A 22,264-nucleotide genomic window follows, 5' to 3' on the forward strand; every position below is an offset into this window, starting at 1 on the left:
ATAGGCAAGCATGGTGCTGGAGAAGGAGCTGAGAGTTCTGTATCCAGATCCAAAGGCAGCAGGAAGACAGAGGCGCTGGGCCTGGCTTGGGCTTTGGAAACCTCCACCCCCAGCGATGACTAAGCATTCAAATACACAACCTGTGGAGGTCATTCTTATTCAAGCCACAACAGGCCCCAAACTAACTTTAGTAGCCTGGCACTGTCCTCCCAAAAGGTTTCCAAGCTCTAGCCTGAGGTAGGTAAGGAGTGTTGCTTTATACCCTAGAGTCTGAACAAAGAGAGCAAGAGACAGAGCGAGAAGACATTTTTCTTCAGAAGTGTGTGTTCTGTGTTAACATCCCATGTATGTGTGCAACACAACTCCACCTCCCTTCATTTCCCCAGCAGAACTTCCTCAGGAACGTCTCCCTGACTTCATTGTGTACTGACTCAGCCACCTTGAGATTTTTTATTTTCCCTTTTCTGCGTCAGACACTAGAATGAATTTGAACTTCATTCCCTCTGTACCCTTCTCTGAAGTATTTGTACTTTTTACACTCCCTCTCCCAGCTGTGTCTGAAGGAAACCCTTTGTGTCTTCGGCTTCCCTCTACCCAGAATCTTCGGTGTTGTCAACAGAACTGACTTCATTAGAGTAGACCCTGGAGCACCCCGCTAGGTCTTATGGGCTCTTTTCATCACAGCCTGACTAACTAGCTAGCTTTGTTTAACTAAATGCCTGGGACCAATGTCTTTAGCCTTCTTCTGCCTCCATATCTTTTTCAGAAAGTCCTTTCCAAGGATTCTAGAAAAGGGAAAGGGTGTGATCTGAGATGTCTTGCTGTCAGCCTTACATGCTGTCCTAAAAGCCACTTTGATCATCCCCGGTGGTTGATTATGAAAAAATGATGGGCTGATGGATAGATGGATGGCTCGATAGATGGGTGGGTAAATGGATTGCAAGGTGGTGGGTGAATATCAGGTGTATTAGTCAGGATTGTCTAGAGGAACAGAACTGGTGGGGTGTGTGTATGTGTGTGTGTGTGTGTGTGTGTGTGTGTGTGTGTGTGTGTGTGTGTGTGTGATGGTTTACAGGCTGTGGTCCAACTAGTTCAACAGTCAACAGAAGCTCCCAGAATCCAGTAGCTGTTCAGTCCACACAGCAGGATGTCTCAGATGGTCTTCAGTGCACATCGAAATCCAAAGAAGTCGGCTCTAATGCCGGTGAAGAAATAGACTTGCTAGTGCGAGTGAGAGCAGGCAGGCAAAGGGAGCAAGCCTCCGCCTTCCACGTCCCTTGGACAGGCTGCCTGCAGAAAGTGGGGGCCAGATTAAAGGTGGATCTTCCCACTTAAAAAGATCTGAATTAAAAGTGGCTCTTCCCATTTCATATGGTTTCCTTAAGACAAAATACCTTCCCGGGTGAACCCAGTCATGTGTGTTTTGGTTAATTCCAGACGTAGTCAAGTTGACAACCAAGAATAGTCATCACAATCAGGCAAATGAATGAAAAGATGGATGAGATGGTCAGATCAATGAGTAAGTGGACTGGATGGATAATGGATGAATGGATAGAGAAATGAGATAGAAAAATAATGTTAATGCTCTATTCTATGTAATATCGTTGCCATTTAATTAACTATAATTGGTGTTAAGTTCCTGAGACTGAACACACCTTCTGGGGAAAACATCAAGTCATGTAATCTATTCCCTGCCTCTCACAGAAGTACAGGGGCCTCTAAAATATCTCACTGCTATCCTGACTTGGGGCCTGTGCTATAAGCAGAAGGGACCATATAATGCAGGCAGAAGCTGAGAATACAGTGTATCAAGAATACACTACACACAGCTCACCTCCCCATCATCACAGCTTAGCAACATGCACAGGGAGAGGCTCGCTTGTTTCCCTTGTGATCTGCAGCGAATGGGAGGCTGGACATGGCGCCACTGCCCTGCATAGAAAGAGAGTGTGCGGCCAAGCCAACACAGGGAACCCACCTGTCCTCCCAGCACTTGGAAGGAAGAGGCAGAAGGATTATGAACTCCGGCCAGCCTGGGCTAGGTAGCAAAGACCTGTCTAGTAAAGTATCTTACTACACATTGCTAGTCCAGGAAAATTCAAAATTATGAGTAGCTTCCATTGAATGCTTCTGACTTGCAGTAAAACTGAAAAGGTTAAGATAAGACATCATAAGTTAGAGGCTCCATTCACAAGGACTGCCTCAGGACAGAATATACTATCCTAAGCAGGCATGTACAGAAAGCCCTGGAAATGTGCCCTGCTCTCACAGGCCTAAACACCTGGTGGAAACATCTCCTCCGACAAAACTCCCTAGGCCTATGTCCCATGATCTGGGTAAGAGCAGGCAGTGTGGTCCCGGCCATACTTTCTCCTGGTAAAAACCACACAGGCATTTTCAAATTTGTACTCTATCTCAGATGATGTTCAAAGTTATATCTTATCATTTGTTTATGTGGCACCACCCTCTGAGGCGTATACTTTAGTCTGCATTGGGTAGGAGAGAGCTAGGCTTGAGGGAGTGGGTGACTTGGTTGGCTTGGGGTCAGACACAAGGAAGTGGCAAAGCTAGGTTTCCCACAGTCTAAACTCAGTCCCTGCCTCCCAACACTGCCTCTCTAACCATCAGCCTGACCCCGGCAGAACTTTGAATAGTGATGGCTTAAGTCTGCACCGTTCCTTTGACACGGCAGCCACCAGCTGTGACTTCTGAGCACATAAAATGCCTCTGAGTGACTGAGGAACTGAGTTTTCAGGTGTTTCACTTGAATTAAACAGCACAGTTTAAGGGCCAAGGACTACTTGGATCATGCATATGATCTCTGAAGAGACCATGCTGAGCAAGGAACAGAGGCAGCAGCTGAAAAGTAGCCTTTATTACCCACGTGACCCTGAAATGCCGCACCTCATCCCCAAAAGACCTTTAAAGAGTCTGGCTGTGTTTCTGATAATTCGCCTGTCTAGGTGGCTTGTCTCGTTTTAGCTCATTGAAAAACATTGAGAGAGGCACACATACCTCCCCAAAATAAAATCAAGCAGAGTAATACTGAGAAACTGTAAACAAGCTGTGGGCAGGTAAGACCGTGGGTGGCTGTACTGGCACTGACTGTCCTCTTCTTCGTGTCCCTAACGCTGACGTCCTGTGGGTGTTAGTGAAAACGTGGGGTAGAAAGCAGGTTGGTGGACAGGAGAGAACAGGGCCTCTGGGTTGTTTGTTCTCATTTGGTTTTTTTGAAGACGAGGTCTTGTACGGTAGCCCAGGGGAAGCTCAACCTCTCAATCCTCCTGCCTCAGCTTTCAGGGTGCGGGTGTATGTCTTAGAGGTAGAGAAGCAGTGAGCATTCCTCACAGAGGGAACTGAGGGCAAAGGTGAGGTCAGCAACCGGGAGGCAAGAAGGAAAGACGGCGCTGGGGAGCATTATAAAACACGCTGGATGAAGGGCCCAATAAACCCACAGGGTTCCTGGTGCGAACAAGTTGACGCTGGAAAACACTTTCAAAGAAGGAAAATGAGGGTGTTAACAAACCCGCAGTGTGGGCCTGGGATGCAGGTCAGAGGTCGAGTGCTTGCCTAGCATGCATGAGGGGTGGGTTTTAGGATATGACTCAGCGGTGCTTCACCAGCATGTCAGGCCTCGGGTTCATCCCAGCACTGCAAAAGAAAAAAAAACAAAATACACAAACAGAAGATCCATGTGTGTGTGTTTCTATACCTTGTACCAACAGAGACAAGGTGATGCAGTGTTTAGTAAAATTATGAAATGCTGAGTACACAGGGCACAGGCAAGGCATGGGCCAATCCCAGTCCACCGCCAGGTTATGTAAATGAGTTTCCATTTAACATGCCTGCAAACACATCATTCATTTGCATGCACTTCGGTGCACCAGCAGGTGTTCAGAGAGCGGCAGGCCAGACAGAGGCTTCAGCAAGCTGCCAGGCAAAGCCCATGAAAACTAGACCGGCTGGTAGAACAAGCCCTGGAAAGGCCCTGGGGTTAACATTGTGCTAGCCACACTCCTGCCTCAGTTTCCCTGAAGAGATACGTATATCACTCAATATTTGCCTTTTCTTCTTCCTCTTCAGGACTGAGAGTTGAATGGATGTGGAGTTAAGCCTGTACCACTAAACTATAACACAGTCCCAATGTATTCTCTCCCCACAGAACTCCATTGAAAAGGCAACAAGCCAAGAGGGGTTGGAGGGCTAATAGGAAGACAATTTTCTGGCTTTGTTTGTTTTAGGGAGAGAGTCCCATGTATCCTAAGCTGGCCTCCAACTCAGTTTGAAGCTGAGGATAAGTTTGAACTCCTGCTCTCCTGCCTCTCCTTCCAAATGTTGGGGTCACAGCTGTGCATTACCATGCCCTGTTACGTGGTGCTGGAGATCAAATCCAGGGCTTCACATATGCCCGGCAAGTATTCCACCAACAGTGCCATGTCCCCAACCCCCTAACAGGAAAAAAAAAAAACCAAAAACAAAAATTGTAAAAAAGCTAGATGTGTCCTTTGAAAACAATGCATTCTGCTCCAGTGCTGTGGCCTTTCGCATGCTGTGGCCCACGTGGGTGCCTTTGCACCTGGAGGAGCTGACGCTGCACAAGGGTCTGGGTAAAGAGCTGAAGCAAGGCTGGCCGGGTGCACTCAGACACAGTTCTTTCTTCAGGAAACTCTCTGGCTCCGACATGTTTGCCGAGTGTGATTCATGGCGCTTCACTCAGGATTGTCCAGTGGGTAATTGCTGCTTCAAAACCAGAGAAACAGATGTAGACCCTGAACCCTGGCTATAAATTCCTTTTTTATGATTATGGTTTTCAAATGTGCTGTGTCACACAGACAAACACACAGTGATTCTCAAACAAAATGAATTTTGCTCTCAAACTTTTTCTTTTGTTTGTTTGTCTGGTTGTTCATTGGGAAAACTTTTATTAAACCATTGATCAAACATAAAGAAACAGAAGAGGTGGTCCTTGATAAAATAGGTGCCTCCACAAGGGGATATTTGGGCAGATTCCTTCTCTTTAAGTCAGATTTAAAGTGAGTGTCAATCATCTACACTTCATCGTGACCAAATTAGCTTAGTTTTTACTTCCTACCCTTTTCATTAATCATTATAGTACATGAATATATGTTTAATGAATCCTTTTTTTTTTTTTTTTTTTTTTTTTTTTTTTTTTGGTTTTTCGAGACAGGGTTTCTCTGTGGCTTTGCGCCTTTCCTGGAACTCACTTGGTAGCCCAGGCTGGCCTTGAACTCACAGAGATCCGCCTGGCTCTGCCTCCCGAGTGCTGGGATTAAAGGCGTGCGCCACCACCGCCCGGCTTAATGAATCCTTTTATCCTTGGTGCTTTCCTTAGTCCTTTAAAAGGACCACTTCAGAGGAAGAACCATGTTTTCAAACTAAGGAAGAATTAGATTTACTGACAAAGAACTGATAAGCAATGTGGCTAACTTGTGAGTCGCTTTGTGAATTAGCACTTACTAATTGCCTCAATCCTCGCCACCAGTGCAATTAATCCATGATGAGAGATGATTAATTGACTAGTGAGTCCCATTGCATTATAAGGAACCATAATATCCCATCCACAAAGATTTAAATACTGATCAAGTTCATTTCCCTACAATTAAAAGAATCTCAAGGTGATTATAAATTTAAATTATCTTTGAGCAAAGAAAGAAATTCCCCAGTCATTGGCATACATCACACCACATCCCCAAAGAGAGTGACTGTCCTGTCAGCCAAGCAACTGCCACCTTGGGGGTTTATCTGTGCCCCCTTGCAAAAGGATAATCCTAGCTGGGCTTCTTGACTGTTAATATGCCCCATGGAGTGCTGGGGAGGGTCAGGACACCCTCTCTACCACCTGTTGTGTGCACCTCTGCCTTAACTGCCTTAACGGGGCCTGAGGAAGGACTAAAGTATATGGGGTGGGGGGACTCCATCTCTGCAGCTATGGGGAAGCCCTCCTCTCTGCAGAGTGCAGGCTTTCCAGGAGAGGCATGCTGGGGAAGGAGCACTGGCTCACCTATGCTCTGTAAGGAAGCCCAGGAAGCTCAAAGTTCCCCAGAGTGGCTTTTAGTAGAATTGTGTCTGTTTGCCCTTGGAACCTTAGTTTTAGGAGAAGGGTTAGACACTGCTTAGGTCTGCCAAAGCGAAGGAATTTTAGCAACACACACACACACACACACACACACACACACACAAATGAGAGAGAGACAGAGACAGAGACAGAGACAGAGACAGAGAGAGAAGGGATGGAGAGGGCATTTTGCAGTAGTACATTTTCGGAAGACGTTTGAGAACGGTGCCTCCCCTCCTAGATGGGGCTGGAAATAAACAGAATTAGAGATTCATTCCCCTGTGCCTCATCCTCTCTTCACTGTGCTCAGTGCCTCCCTGCACTTTGGGACCATGATCAGCAAGGAAGAATAGCAGCCTCCTAGAAGAGGGCACCTGACACACATGTTTGCCATGATGCCAAGCTTTCTCACCTCTCACTTACATTAAACTGCAATTCAGCTCTTTCCTCTCCCCTCTGTCCACACCTGTTCCTCCTCCTCCAGTACCCAGGGTGAGTGACTGTTTCCAGGGAACTGAGGACCTTGAGGAAGCATTCAGGGCAGAAAGTGTCTTGGGCCAAGCAGAAACTCACACATAACCCAGTGTTTTGTATCTTTACAATTGCTCAATGGTGCTGTGTTAAGTGTTTGTTTGTAAATTCCTGTGTTCCCTCACTTAGGATGTGTGGTGGGGGTTTTTTTGTTTTGTTTTGTTTTTGTTGTTTGGGTTTTTTTTTTTTTTTGTAGTTGAAGGGCTTCTAATAATAAAACCATGTTACAAAAATGGATGGCTGCACAAAGGAGAGAAAAACAGCCTCCACTTTCAGTGAGATCTGACCCTTCTAGCTCTCTGAACTTTCCAATGGCAACAACCCAGCCCCCAGCTGCAGGTCCAGTGAGCTGTAGGTCCAGTGAGCTGCAGGTCCAGTGAGCTGCAGGTCCAGTGAGCTGCAGGTTCCATGAGCTTCAGGTTCAGTGCACCTTCCCTGGGGCGCTCTGCCTCCAGGAGGGAGTGTGGTGCACTTTCCCGTGCTGTTTCAGGACAGTCAAGCAGCAGCTGACCAGTCAGAGCAACATCTCAGCAGGGGTGGGTGCCCCTGACAGGCTCCCTTGTATGTGGGTGTGCGTCCGTCCTAGTGCTGCCCAGAAAAGAGGAACGGAGCCTGGGCTTCCCTGCCCATCTCCTTGCCAGCCTTCTGTGGGAGAATTACTAGGGAGACAGAGACAGAAGGAGCAGTCTGGTCCCCTCCTAGCGTCCTCTTTCCTGAGCCTTGCATCCAGCAGGAGAAGCTGGGAACTGGCTGCAGGTGGCTTCCCTTTGAAAGCCCTGGCTGCCTGGCAGCATCTATACCAATTACCTCTGGGTTTTGAGAACGGTTAGAAAACTGCTTCTTCCTCTGGGCTGAGTCAGTGTAAGCAGGTTAAAAAAGAAAAAAAGAAAGCCTCTTATCCGAAAATTGTTTTAAAAAAAAAAAAAGCAGGCAAGATTGAGCAAGAGTGGTTTGAGCGAAGCCTAGCTTTCAGAAATATAAAACTCTCAGACGGTTTTCAAAATATGCATTTAATTATGTGTGGAAGCATGTGCTTGATGGAGAGGCCCCCAACTCCCCCCTTACTCCCTCCCCGAGCACGGACTGTGGGAACAGCAAGCCATTCACATTGGGATGGGTTCAGAGGGAGCATAGGTATGTCCACCTCTGAACTCAGTGGCCTGGTCAGATCTGGGTATCCCTGGCAGAAGTCCCACAGCTAGAAACAGGAGGTTGAGACACAGTTGATATTCCTTTTGTGTGTTTACTGAGAAATTAAAGGTAGTATTTTGGTCCTACGGATGGTTTTACACAGGCCCATTATACAGAGGAGAAAACTGAGTCCTAGTGAAAAATTAGTGTTTTCCTAGACACACAGATGGCCAGTGGCAGAGCTACTGTGTTTTCTCCAACCGGCTAACCAGAATCTAAAATTCTCTCTCTCTCTCTCTCTCTCTCTCTCTCTCTCTCTCTCTCTCTCTCTCTCTCTCTCTCTCTCTCTCTCTCTCTCTCTCTCTCTCTCTCTCTCACACACACACACACACACACACACACACACACACACACACACTCGGCCTCTCAACTCCGTCTTTCACTTTTCTCTGTGTGTATTTGTGAGAGAGGGGTGTGCAGAGGATGAACAGTGGGGGAGAAGACAGAAAAAGAGAAGAGAACGGAGAGCGGAGAAAGGCTGACTGGTGGAGTAACTAATCTGTAACTGCTCCAGGTGTTCCAGCCTGCAGGGGATTTTTAAATCCAAGTAGATCCCGGAAGGTGTCCTCCCACCCCCACCCCCGGAGCCAGAGCAACCCCTTCAGCTAGAGCCTGCCAGAGAGAGAGAAGGTGGGAAGGAATGTTTAAAAATATAAACAAACAAACAAATAAATAAGAAGAAAGAAAAAGACTGCGGACGGAATGGAAAGTTTCCCGGGCCGCGAGGCTTCCTTCTGAGACGGGTGGCGGGCCCCTGATCTGCTGCTGTTAGGGGCTTTTGCCGAGTGCTTTTACAGAAGTGCAAAGATACCTAAGTTGCAAGGGCTTTGCCAGGCACAGCGGAGCAGGGAGGAATTTCAGAGGCGGGCTGGGGGCGAGGGTCTCCCCGCCAGGGCCGGGCAGATGAAAAGGCGCACACCGCAGCCAGCCGCGCTCCCGCTCCTCCCTGCGCTCCTGGCATTGTTTGCAAGCTGAGCCGTGGGGAGCACCGCGCGGCTGGCCGCGGCCTCGCTGGCTGCCGGCTCTTGCAGGGCTGCTGGGAGTTTTTAAGCGCTGTGAGAATCCTGGGAGTTGGTGATGTCAGACTGGTTGGGTCATTTGAAGGTTAGCAGCCCGGGAAGGGTTCACCGAAAGTTCACTCGCATATATTAGGCAATTCAATCTTTCATTCCGTGTGACAGAAGTGGTAGGAAGTGAGCTGCTCGGAGGCAGGAGGGTCTATTCTTTGCCAAAGGGGGGACCAGAGTTCCCCTGCGCCGCGGCCGCAGGACTGGGATGCCGAGGACGCGAGCCACCCGGGCAGGGCGCGTCTGGGCACCGGCGGGGTAGGACCCGCGCGCTCCCGGAGGCCTGCGCGGGCGTCGCCTGGAAGGGAGAACTTGGGATCGGTGCGGGAACCCCCGCCCCGGCTGGATCGGCCGAGCGAGCCTGGAAAATGGTAAATGATCATTTGGATCAATTACAGGCTTTTAGCTGGCTTGTCTGTCATAATTCATGATTCGGGGCTGGGAAAAAGACCAGCAGCCTACGTGCCAAAAAAGGGGCAGAGTTTGATGGAGTTCGTGGACTTTTCTGTGCCGCTCGCCTCCACACCGAGAGGATAAGCACTTTTGCAGAGCGCGGTGCGGAGAGATCATGTTTGACTGTATGGATGTTCTGTCAGTGAGTCCCGGGCAGATCCTGGATTTCTACACCGCGAGCCCGTCCTCCTGCATGCTGCAGGAGAAGGCTCTCAAAGCCTGCCTCAGTGGATTCACCCAGGCCGAATGGCAGCATCGGCACACTGCTCAATGTAGGTTTATTATTTTTTTCCTTTCTTTTACCAAGAAAAAAATGTCTCTCTTGCATGCAGTAAAGACACTGGAATAAAGTGCGATGGTGGCAAGACAAAGGGTTTAATGATTTAATGCTGAAGGGTGTGATCGGCTGGCATGCATATGGATTCCATCTCTGCTGAAATTCCCTCTTGGAGGTTTTCTTCCCTAGAAATGCCTCCTGAGCCCCTGCTCTCCTTTCCCAACCCATTCTCTCTTGAAAATAGTTTTTAAAATATGTACGGAGAGAAGGGGAAAATAGAAGGTGACCACAATACTTTGAAACATTCTTCAAGTAGCCCAACCTGACACACAGCAATTTGTGTTAAATGGGTGCAGAGGGTAGTTTAACTTGGCTGGAATTAGCCACAAGCCCAGTAACACTTGTGCATTTCAGCAGCACATAAGTAATTAAAATATGACATCGTCCCTTCAAGGAATGAAACCTTATGAAGGCGTTTGCTCCCTGAGTTCATAATGCACAGGGCAGGATGGTGCAGGATGCTGCCTCCCTCATTCCCTTCGCTGAGCAAAGGCAATATGTCTTAGCATTGACCCCACTGCCACCTCTCCAAGTCACTTTGTTGGTCTAAGAAGTTGCTGTTTTGCTAGGGAACTCCTGGCTACCAACACCCCTTGGGCTGGCCATTCATTATTTCTGTATCTTACAATTCAGCCAGGAGTCTGGACTTCAGTTAAAGGAAAAGAAATCTAAAAGAGGTAGCCTCGTTTTTAAAAACAATATTGACTGTTTGGTTATCTGATGCTGACATGGTGCCTTGGCTCCATTGGTCAACAGTAGCTCCGCTTCAGGCCTGAGAAATGACCAGGAGTCCTGGGAAATCCTACCGAGGGCGGGCTGCGGTGAGGGCCTGCAGGATGCCTAGCCCCCCTGACAGTGATTTAGATAAATGGTTCATCTATCTATCAAAATGTTTTTAGTGCTTGATTTGACAATTCATTGGAGCATTAGCCTGAAAATGACATTTTAAATCTTTGTTTTCAAAGAGGTCAAAGTTTAACTAGAAGAAATCGAGTTTTCCTAACAACATGGTGGCTTGTCTAAGGAGAGGTAAGAAAGGCAAGCAGAGTAGGGGCAGTGGCCACATGGCAGCTGACCTCTCTAAAACTTTTTCCTCAGAAAGAGAAAAAGGAAAAGGGGAAAAAAAAGACTTGCTTCTTGGGCCAGAAAATCAACAGGTTTGTAGCTGGGAAATCAATAACCATTTGGTGCCACCAGCCTGGCCGTCCAACTTAACATTCGCAGAGGCACACGCAGGCAGACGGAGCCAGGAATGCCGTCCTGGTCATACCCTTTCCTCGCTGTTGCTCACTTTCTTTTGGGAGAAGGCAGAGAAACTTAGTGTTAAAAAGCATTTTCCGATCCACTAGCAGGTCCTCGGAGCCCTTCTAACAATACCAATTAAAATAATGTGGACATTCTGGTTGGCATCCAGGGAACTGGGCATTGTGAAACTGACTTGTTAGAGAGGATTGCCCCGAAACATATTTTATAATAGAAGAATGAACTGTCCTGGGAAGAGATTCCGTGGAGCAGAGTTACTTGTAGAAATTCTCCCATTTGCGATTAGCCTTCCTAACCTGCCTATTGGGTTGCCAGAGTGGAGGGAAAAGCTTTGTTTGTTCTCGAACAAGTTAAACAAGGGATTTGCTTTATCTGGGGAGAGCTGGTGCTGAATGTGTCACTCGCCCAGGGCAAGCTGATAAGCAAAAAGTGTTGATAACAGCAAGGTTTAGCTAATCAAAGAAACCTGCATTAGACAAAGTAAATAAAGGCATTTGACAAAAGCGTTTCAGAAATTCCAGTGTCTTATTTTTGTAAGCAGGGCAATCAGTGCTCACTGTGGTCAGCTTCAGCTAGGGTTTCAACCCCATGCTCCAACTAGGAGCTGAACTAGTCAAGTGTCAACATTCCCCGTGCCCTGCAGACTGGCTCTGTTCTCCACAAACCGCTGAATCCCAGACCTTCCCGTTGGTCCAGAAATTATATCTTTCGAGGATAAATAAAAACAAAACATTCTTTTAAACAAAAGTTCTAGTAAGTGTCTGTGTCTTGCAGCGCTGGGGCTTTTGAAATGAAAGCCTAGGAGAGCCACGTTTGCATAAGTAACAGCTTAAATCCCATGGACTTAGGTGTCCGTTTTACCTAATGGCTGTTTTGAAAAGGTACAGATCAGCTTTGCTCTAACACGGAGGAAACAGTGGGCAGAGAGGCAAACCTGGTACTAAATTCCCCACAGAACTATCCTTGTAAGCCTACTTACGTTTTTAGTGTGTGTGTTCAAAAACCTTTGAACGTAAGAATGCCCCCAAAACCTCACTTGGTAAAGTGTTAGAATACTCCCTTTATTTTCCTTTTAATTTTAAAGACGGAAAACTGATATGCCAGCCAGCTGTTGGTTTGGAGCAGGGCCTGAGGATTGTTTGGTATAAACATTGGAAATCAGGATTAGGGGCGACTAAGGGAATGTGGTGTAAATAACAGAAAGAAGGCGACCCTGGAAGGCATCCATCCGGGTCACTAAGTGTCTACTCAGATGCCTTCTCGATTCTCTTGGTTTTAGGTAACCCCAGATGTTTTCTGCAGCAATTGCTCTGTGGGCACAGGATAAATCTTAATATTTTTTGATCTAAATATAGTTGCTTTTGGTGAAATCACAAGTGTGACAACATCTTGGCCCATTTCCTTGTGCTCTCCCTTTTCAGCACATCAAAAGAAGGCAGAAAAAAGTGTTCTTTTTGAATAGGGTTTTGCCCATTCAGAAGAAATTATTTTTAAAATGAATAGTAGCAATGTGTGATTAAGGAGGAAGAAAAGTTCCCCTCGCAGAGCCTGGAGACCCGGATTTGAAGCATTAAGCAGGATCTAAGTGCTCTCCTAGTGAGCTATCACTTGATGTCAAAGTGGCAGAGTCAAAGTTACCTTCTGAAAGACAGACTCATTGGAGAAGGACAGCCCCCCTACGAACTGAGTGGCGTTTTGAATAAACATTTCAGTGAAAAGGCCCAATTGTTTTCCTAAAGTAGGACATAATTTTCTGCGCTCAGCCACATGACCGGTAAGTAACACCATCCTAAAGAGGAGAAAGGACAGGGGCCTTCTGAAAACAAAAGGTGCACAAAGTTTTCCTTCCCGGTCCAAAAAAAGGAGGAATAATGGAATTTTGTCAGTTTCCAGATAAATGGGTAGGTTTGCAAATTGGGATCAGGAAAACAAAAAAGCAGTAATTAAATTTTACTGCCAGAAATGGTGCATTCCCAAAACCAAGTCCTGGGAGGGGAGGCACCCAGGACCTACTTAGCCTTCCACTGCTGCCCTTTGAGCCTGATTAGCAGCTCTGGTTTGAATTTGGCTGTCCAGTGGGAATACGAAAGCTCTGGCACTGGGTCTGACCTTTTTTTTCTTAATCTGTGAGTGACCACAATGTCAGTTTCTGTCAGGTTAGCTGGCCTGAATGAGGTTTTCCTTCTCATTTTGGACTGTCCAGAACCAGCAAATACCATCCTGGTTTTCTGTTTCCATTTTGTTTTTCTTTTCTAATAAATCACATGACTAAAACAATATTCTTTGAATTTCAGATACATTATTTTTTACTGTCAACATGTTAAGCAGGAAAATGGCTGAAAAAGAAAGAAAATCTTAGTTTTCTCTTTTACATATTCAGCAAGGTCATTAACTTCTACTCCAAAAAGGAAATACATGATTAATGATAAGGATTATCAATTCTGCTCATAGGAAATTTATCATTCTTTAAATTTAAAAAGTTTTTTGAAGAAGAAAGGCTGGGGAGCTTTTAACTAGGAACTTGGTGTCCGGGAGGAAGGTGGAAATGGAAAACTCAGACACTATCCATGAAACTCATTTCCACCTTGCCCAGGTCTAACAATACAAGCCGGGGGCATTTAGGATAGTAGTTCTCAACCTATGGGTCTCGACCCCTCTGCAAGTCTAAGGACTTTTTCAGAGAGGTCACCTAAGACCATCTAAAACCACAGATATTTACATTATGATCCATAACAGAAAAATTACAGTTATGAAGTAGCAACAAAAATAATTTTATGGTTGGGAGGGTCACCACGACATGAGGAACTGTATTAAAGGGTTGAGGCATCAGGAAGGTTGAGGACCAGTGCGTTAGAAGCCTTGAAGAGAATCTTCTGCAGAGTTTGAGCTGCATGTAAGTGCCGATAATTTCATCCTTAAATGGCATTTTTATACTTTAAATGTTCTAATATAAATTCAGTTAACTATCAATTAAATAGATTATTTCGGATATGGGAGTTTTTGATGAAGGTTAATCAGAAAAATGTTGGCTGGAAACCTTTCCCAAGATATTGATGTCGAATCTTGCCTTTCAAATTACAGGGCAGTTACGGCAATTATCTATCTCGGGGTTTCTAGAAAACCTTCATTTCAAATATTCTGCCGCAGTTCCACGTCAGTCAGTGAAATATGCCAGATATTTCACCATTACGACATCTCCTAGGTTGCCCCTTGAACCCACGGTTGGCACAGAAAGCCTTACGATACTACCATGGTCAATATAACCGGAGAGGCCACAACTTAATTTTTCCATTATAACTGGGGATCGCCTTGTGTTTCTGGGTCATTCCTCCAAGCTCTGATTCCTTTTGTAGCCAGTTGTAGATCGGTAAATAGAAGGCTAGCTCTGCAAGGATAGGCCCTGCTTCCCGGTGTGAGCAGGAGTGGGATGGGGGAGGGGCGTGGAACTCAGCCGAAGGGTTACAAACACAATCGTACCAACCCTTTACCAGTTTTTTAGGAAGTTGAGATTTGAGGTGTTGGAAGAAGGAGGATGGTCACTTCAGATTGCAGATTGATCGGGATCCTGCCAGAAAGTGGCTTGGTTTAAGTACCTCCTTTTAAATAGGAAGTGCGATAACCTCCCCACCCCCACCCCAGGGAGATCTTGTGACACCATCTCATCAGTCAGTCAGTGGCTGCCCTGAATCCTCTTTTCATGCCTGGCTTCCTGCTTCATCATTAAGATTTGCTGGGGATGGTGGTCCACGCCTTTAATCCTAGCACTTGGGAGATGCAAGCAGGCAGATCTCTGAGTTCCAGGCCAGCCTGGTCTATATAGTGAGCTGCAGTCCAGCCAGGGTCACATGGTGAGACCCTGTCTCAATTAAAAATTAAAGAAAGAAAAAGTGACACGAGATCTGAATCCCATATCCAAGCCTTTTTTAACGACTACAAGGAGCAGGAGAGATGATATCTAGGGCTTTCTGCTTCTCTTGGAGCTCCGGCAGGGACCGGGCTGTGGGTTTGCTTACTCTCCGGCCTTGCTAGGTGTGGAGCTGCAGGGTGGTGAGGTGGGTAAGATTCTGGCTTGTGCAGAAAAAGGTCAGGGTAACAGGAAGTGACGTCAGTTACCGTCAGTTACCCGTCTGCTGAGCCCTTCCTCCAGAGTCCAGGGCTTTAGGGCCACCAATGGAGAGAACCTACTCAGAGAGGGGAGAAAGAAAGCTCAGATTTAAAAGGGTCATGGTGGCCGGGCGGTGGTGGCGCACGCCTTTAATCCCAGCACTCGGGAGGCAGAGGCAGGCGGATCTCTGTGAGTTCGAGGCCAGCCTGGTCTACAGCGCGAGATCCAGGAAAGGCGCAAAGCTACACAGAGAAACCCTGTCTCGAAAAACCAAAAAAAAAAAAAAAAATAAATAAATAAAAAAAAAAAAAATAAAAAAATAAAAGGGTCATGGTGAGCGATCACTTCCCTGACACCCCACAAGAGAACCAAGAATAACTTGATGGCAATGGGGAATTTTAATAAAAATTCTGAGACTTTATTTTCAGTCCTGTGGCGGGTACCCCTTCCCCAGCTGGCAGCTGTGGGATTCTTGTCTTCTAAGACCATCCATCAATGAGCAGATACCAACCACCCACAAACCCCGTCAGCTCCGCAACCAAAGTGTGAGGAAATTCACAGTTAGGGCCAATCCCTAGGACTCCCATTTAGGTTTTCCAGCTCAAAGTTTCCAACTCACTTTGCATCACGTGACCTGTTCATTTGCTGCCAGACCCGAAGTCAACGCCTTTTCTCCGCTTTCTATTTCCCTTCTGACTTAAACTTCAGGTTATTCGCTTTTTCAAATATCTGCCTTGAGACGTAGAGAAAGTCCAAATGTAAGGCTCCATCGTATTTTCTAAGCGCACACTTGTCTTTAAGGTCACACCTTTGTAAAATTTAATATGCAGTTATTCTCCTAACTTGACCCGGACTTGCGGGGGGGGGGGGGGGGGGGGGGCGGGGAGGCTTGTTTTTCTGATAGGCTTGGTGGCACTCTCCTGTAATCAGGTGCATGGGAGGTGAAAGCAGGAGAATTGGGAGTTCAGGACCAAAGCAGGGGTGGTGATGGGGTGATTTGGCCTGAGCTGGCTACTCCCTTCCTAATAAGACACACACACAAACCAAGAAAAACAGCGTTTTTTGTTGTTCTGAATTAACTACTGTTTTTCCACAAGTTAACATTTTACCAAATTCAAAATCCGCAAGTAAGACTGAACAAGTACATCAGTTCACTGGGAAAGGGAGATTTGGATCTCATTTATCCCAATTTTCTTCCAATTTCCAGAACAAATGAAGAAGCAATATAATAACTCCCTCTTCTCAAAAAATATTAAAGGTTGCCACAGCTACAGCCTTTGTTATGACATCAAAGTCCATAATTATAAAAAGGCTGGTGGCGGGAAGGGCCTTTCAGCTTCAAACGATTTTTTAGGATCTGGCCTATTGGAAAGCTTGTGGGGATAATTAGCTAAAATGGAAGTGGAGGCTGTGAAATCTAGTTCCTGATGTTTTCATTTAGCTCAGTACCACCATGTGTTGTTGAAGAGAATTCTTAAAGGCACACGTAATTATTTCATTATGGTCTGCAGAAAGCTTTCATTGGCTTTAATGACAAGAAGCTGTATAAAAAGGCATACATTTTAATTAGTCCGTCTTATATTTACATCAGATAAATAACAAATAATTGATGAAAAACAAGTCTTTGGAATGGATGGCTTCACATAGTATGCTGGTTACAGTTTAGTGATGAGACATTTCCCTGTTGCTTTGCATTTTAATTATCTAGACCTTGTCGTGGTGGCGCGTGAAACTGAGGTACTGATGTTGCCATTTCCACAGCGAAATAATCGCGCTGAATGCCTCCAAATTGAAAGCTGGAAAAGGTAGCTAGCCACAGTCTCCGAGGAAGTAAATTACCAGTTCCATTAATTTTCTGTTCGTTAGCACGCCTTTGATCATTCGAATCTTTGTGCTTCACCTTTTCGGAGTGAGAGCTGTTGTGGTGTCCTGTGTGTAGCGCCTTCATTTCCAGTCTGAAGACTTGAATGTCGGTACCTTGTCAAGTATGCACGGGAAATTCAAAGAGCCTTCTCCATGTTCCGGGCTTGTTTCTCCTCTGATTTTTATATGAAAACCCATTTCACATGATGCATCTGTTTTGGTGTACAGAACACTAATTGTTATTATTGATTTTTAAATTCCATGACCATTACAAGTACCCCAGATGACTGGCAGATAAAGGGTAATAATGCATGGAGTTCTGGACTGTTTCATGTTTGTCTGGAGTACTTTATGTGGTCAATATTAACTGCCCCATTGAAACTAACTGCTGTATCAAATAACAGTCAATCAAATGAATGTGCTTAGAGATTATTTATTGAAAGCTTTAATTGTTCACTGGGGCCCTGCTTATCAGAGGGAACAATAGGAACTGGAGGTGGGAAGAAGTTTGGATTGGCAAGTTGGAGGATACAGAGAAGCTGGGCTCTCTCCACTGCTGGGTGGCTGAGTCTGCGGGAGTGAGCCTGTCACCTGTGCATTGAAGGCCCAGTGAGAGGACAGGATTTCCCTCCCCTCAGCAGAGACCGTGAGAGCTGTACCTCCCTGCACTTCAGGCTGATTCCTGCCCTCGTGTCACAGCTTCCCCTTCCTTACGTCTCTCCACATCTGCTCCCCATCACTGCCTGATGGTCCAAGATAACAGAAACAGCTTGACTGGACACAGGGTCGATTTCTACAGCTATGAAATGGGGGTAATAATGTCTGCCATGCAGGATTTGTGGAAGGATTGGCGAGCATGTAAATTAAGATTCTATTCTTGGGAACACAGTAGTCACTGTCTGTGATTTCCTCTCTGCCTTAAGTATGTTGCCTGTGGCAGATGCACACTGGCTAATAATGGCTACTACTTTTGTGGTCATTTCTGTTTTATCACTTTCCTGCCGTCTGTAGCTCCTCACCTTGATGACAATCTTTCCTGCTTATCACAGTTTGAACAACTCTGGTCCTGATTCAGGGGCAGCCATTTACCAAACCTCCAGATTTGCACACATTACTGACAGTGAAAAGTAAGCCTTATCTTACAAAGGCTTGCTTACAAAGTTGTTGCGGGACTCTTAGCCCAGAGATGCATGCCACTGTGGCACCTGCATCCTCATCATTTGATGATGTTTTAGATGCTGTAGAGTGCCATCCAGCAAAGGCTCTTGGGTGTCTGTTGTGTGCCAGGTGCCTTGATATGATCTTTGAGGATATCAAGAACATTCAGCCCCTGTCTCTGCTCTCTCCAAACTTGGGAGAAACTAAAGTGTGTCATGTGACACACACCTTGTCACATAAGCATGTCCCTGGGACTTTGAACCTAAGATTGATGATGGAAACAACAGGGGATCCCTGAGACCCACAGCTGGAGTATAAGTGGGTGATCAGATGCTGTATCCATTTTTTGTCACGGCAGAGACCCATGGTTATACCCAAATGAGATACTTAAAAAGAAGCCTTTAAGCCTGCATTGAATGATAAAGTTAGCATGTCATCCAGGCTAACTTCCGGAGAGCTGCTTTGTGGATGTTTCTGGAGTATCTAGGGAGTAATTGTGTTCCTTGGGGATGGAGTTGAATTTACTTAGACTCTTGGAAATGTCTCATCCTTTATGATTGCCCCTGTGGCTTACTGGGTAACACACCATCCCAAAACTTAGTGTCCTAACCCTTTGTTATCTGATCATCCTGTAGATGTAGTCAGACCTCTCACTAAACTGAATGTGACATCAGCTGGGGCAATGGTATCCAGTATCAGGAAAGCTTCCTCCAAGGGCTGTGTGCTGACTGACTGCTGGTGGAGAGCACAGCTGGGGCCATTGCCTAGAGGACCAGAAAGGGGGCACTAAAGGGAGGCTTCTCATAACCCAAGAGCCAGCCTTCCAAGGACAAACAGAAGTGACTCTCAAAGACTCAGAGGGCCCTACACTGTGTTCTGGGGCCAATCAGTGACAGGGCTAGCCCAGAGTCACTGTCCAGTGATCTTTAGTCTGCACAACATCATGCCATGTGTGCTGCACAGTAGGAAGACAGTAGTGTCTTCTGAGCAAGGCCACATTGAAGAATGATCTGTGACACTTAGTGAGTTTGCCTTTTGGCTCCTTATTTATTTAGCAGAATTCTACGTTACTGACTGTATATTCAGTTAGTCCACCCCAGACTGTAAGAAGGATATTGTTTTCCACAGTGTATAGACGAGGAAGTTGAACTTCAGAGCAGGCAAGTGACATGACTGAGGTTACACAGCCAACTGTGAGCCTGGGTGACAATCCCACCAAGCTGATCTTTTCTTTCACAGTTTCCACTTTGCAGGTCTGTAGCCTCTGCCATTAGACTGTCATCTCTATCTACTGAGTGGACACTTCCCCTAATATGTTTTATGTCCTAATAACGCCAAGAAAGGCTCCCAGGAGTGTTAGGGGAGAGCGGGAAGACTAGAAAGCCCCAGGACTGTGGCTCACACGACTTCCTCTGATTACATTATTCTCTCAAACATGAACGGTGGCCTTCGAGACCGTGAAGGAAACGACTGGAGCTGTGAGGAACCTTTACACTCCAGTCTCTTTGTTCTTGCATCCTGTTTGTTGTGGGCTGTGCTCCTAGTCACTGCCAATGCTCCTGAGGCTGAGGCTTCAGCAGATCACTTAGCACTCACCGATGTTCTTGGGGAGACAAGCACTGGGAAATGCAGCTTTTCACGCGGCCACTCTAGTTTCTGTAAATATGTCCAAGTGGTTTGTGCAAGGTAGTGCCTTAAACAGCATCTTCCATTACCAACAATAAAACCAGGCAGAAGAGGAGAGGGGAGGGGAGGGGAGGGAAGGGGAGGGAAGGAGAGGGGAGGGGAGGGGAGAGAGGAGAGAAGGGGAAAAAATCTTCTTGAGATGATGAAACTGAATGATGCTTTTGACATCTGCTACTGCTTGAAGTATCTGTGTGTATAGAGGATCCCAACCTTAATTAACCATAATTTTTTGTCAAACTTACAATAGTCATGATTATTCTTGGCTATTCAGATACTCTTCTCACTCAGTGACTTCAGTTCAAACACACTAGGTTGGAAGTCAAATGGTGGCCCCAGATGCAGGTGTTTCATGTAATGGTGGATGACCTCATGGCCCATGTTGCACAGCAGCCTTAGCTCCCCCACCTACTACCTGCGTTCTGGGACTTGAGCTCCATGTTGCCTCACTTTTCCATCTGTGAAATTGGTCTGTGATGCATACCTTACAAACTTAAGGTCAAAGTCTTAAAGACTTGAGGAAAAGATATATGACATGCATCCTAGTTTGTGCCTCTATTACTGTGGTAAACACTGACCAAAAGAAACTTGGAGTGGAAAGGGTTTATTTAGCTTACACATTCTGAAGACACTCTGTTGTTGAGGGAAGTCAGGGCAGACACTCCAGCAAGAGCAGAGGCAGAAACCGTAGAGTAGTGGCTTGTTCTTGTTCAACTGCTTTTCTTATACAGCCCAAGCCCATCTGCCTGGGAATGACATCACCCATAGTGGGCTGGGCCCTCCCACATCAATCATTAATTAAGAAAATGCTCCACAGACCTGCCCACAGACCAATATGATAGAGGCAAGTCCTTAGTTGAGGTTTCTTCTCAGGTGACTCTAGTTTGTGTTAAGTTGACAAAAAAGAAAAAAAAACTAAAAAGTACAGCATGCAATACTTGTTAAAGCAAACTATGTTCCCCAATGCTTTATTGTGAGAGAAAAATTTAAGGGCAGAAAAGTTGAAAGTATTCTCAGTGAACAACCAGATGCTGCAGCCATCTCTGCCATCAGGCATGTTCACTGTGTCTATTTGCTTCCTTTTGTATGTACAGATATGTGCCCTTGAGCATGTCTGCCCATGTGCCTGCAAGTGCTCGACTGTGTGTGTGTGTGCTTGCAAGTGTGTACATGTGTGAATACATCCGTGTGTGGTTCCCCACCAGGAGATCTCTGAGGTCGGTGCATGAGATATATATATATATATATATATATATATATATATATATATATATATATATCTGTTTTATCAAGTCTGGTGTAATTCTTGGTCCACTGTGAGCACTCAGTTAACTGTACACTGTGAAGTCATGGAGATGTTCAGGTCTTTTTGTACATTCCATACCAATGCTCTTCAATAGAACCTTCCATATGATAGAAGCAATATGTTATCACATGCATTGTCATCTAGAGTTACATGTGGCTCTTGAGCTTGTGACATGTAGCTAATACGTCTGAGGAAGTAAACTTTGAAGTTTATTTTATCAGAATTAATTTAACTTTCCGTCACCATGTGGCTTGTGAACCGGCAGAGCTGTGTACTTCAGCTGTTACTGTTCTTCTGTTTGCCTCCCTTTTCCCTTCAGCCTGTCTTCTCTTCTCTTGCTATTAGCAAGCTCTAATTATCTCTTTAAGTAGATGGCAAACAAACCACAGGAGAATGTAAACAGAGTCGCAGGGCTGGGAGCTCAGGCAAATGTTGAATTGTTTTTCCCTCTGAGAAGAATGGTTCTCCCGGCCTGGCAAAGGCTTCCCTCTTCCTTTGCAGAGGACCAGTGGGATGGATCCCAGAGTCCTCCTGCAGTTGTATCATGGGAGCAAACAATGTGTCCATCCCAATCCTGGGTTTGCAGTGGACTCAGTATTCCAACATCTTCAAACTACTTTCAAATCAGCTTGGATATCTCAACAAACTTCAAGGAAGCTGTACTCTATGGAAGTCCCTATTTGTTTCGGGAAAGTTCCAAGCACTTTCTTTTGCGGGAGTTTTTCCCCTGAATACATCGTATGTTCATTGTTTGTAACCCAGGACCTGGCACATGATGGATGCTCAGAAATAGCATCCATTAGAAATAGCGGGATGTAGTTCAGTGGACATGAACTTGAATTGCAGAACACCTCAGGTGTTTTCTGCTTTTGGTGGTTATGCAAAACATAGGAAGTGATGTCAAGGCAGCTGCCAAAGCTGGGGTAGCTCCTTCTTCCTGCCACAAGAAGCCCTTATGGGTGTACTCTGGGAAACTCGAATCCTGAAAACAGGTGCTGATTTCACGTGGCTTTGGGCACTCCCATTGGGGGCAGCCTAGATGTTTCTGATGGCCTTTCCTCTTCACTAAGACAGTCCCGTTTCCCTCCTCCTCCCCTTCCACCCAGCTCTAGAAAGTGTGAAAAAAGAAAATAGAAATAAAGCTAAAACACAAATTAGGAGAAACTTGACCCAAGTTTACTTCCTGCCTCAGTGTCTGCAAGTTGGGACTGGTCTTTACTAAAATGAGGCC

The 22,264-nt window shown here is 45.9% G+C and overlaps 1 protein-coding gene across 3 annotated transcripts in view; it reads left to right on the plus strand.

Annotated features, from left to right (window-relative positions):
• Positions 1–22,264, plus strand: part of Rarb (retinoic acid receptor beta) — a 655,545-nt gene that overhangs the window by 504,695 nt on the left and 128,586 nt on the right. Inside the window, exon 1 of one of the 3 annotated variants that reach the window (XM_052734054.1) lies at positions 8,911–9,590. The exons of 1 other annotated variant lie outside the window; for it this stretch is intronic. In XM_052734054.1, coding sequence (XP_052590014.1) covers positions 9,434–9,590 — 157 coding nt within the window. In that variant the 5' untranslated portion in view covers positions 8,911–9,433. Of the gene's footprint in view, positions 1–8,910; positions 9,591–22,264 lie in introns of those variants that run through there. One more of the 3 variants, XM_052734055.1, reaches the window with a different exon arrangement.

Source organism: Peromyscus californicus, unplaced genomic scaffold, assembly GCF_007827085.1.
Source record: "Peromyscus californicus insignis strain IS unplaced genomic scaffold, ASM782708v3 Scaffold_12__1_contigs__length_115047231, whole genome shotgun sequence".
NCBI classification, from domain to species: domain Eukaryota; kingdom Metazoa; phylum Chordata; class Mammalia; order Rodentia; family Cricetidae; genus Peromyscus; species Peromyscus californicus.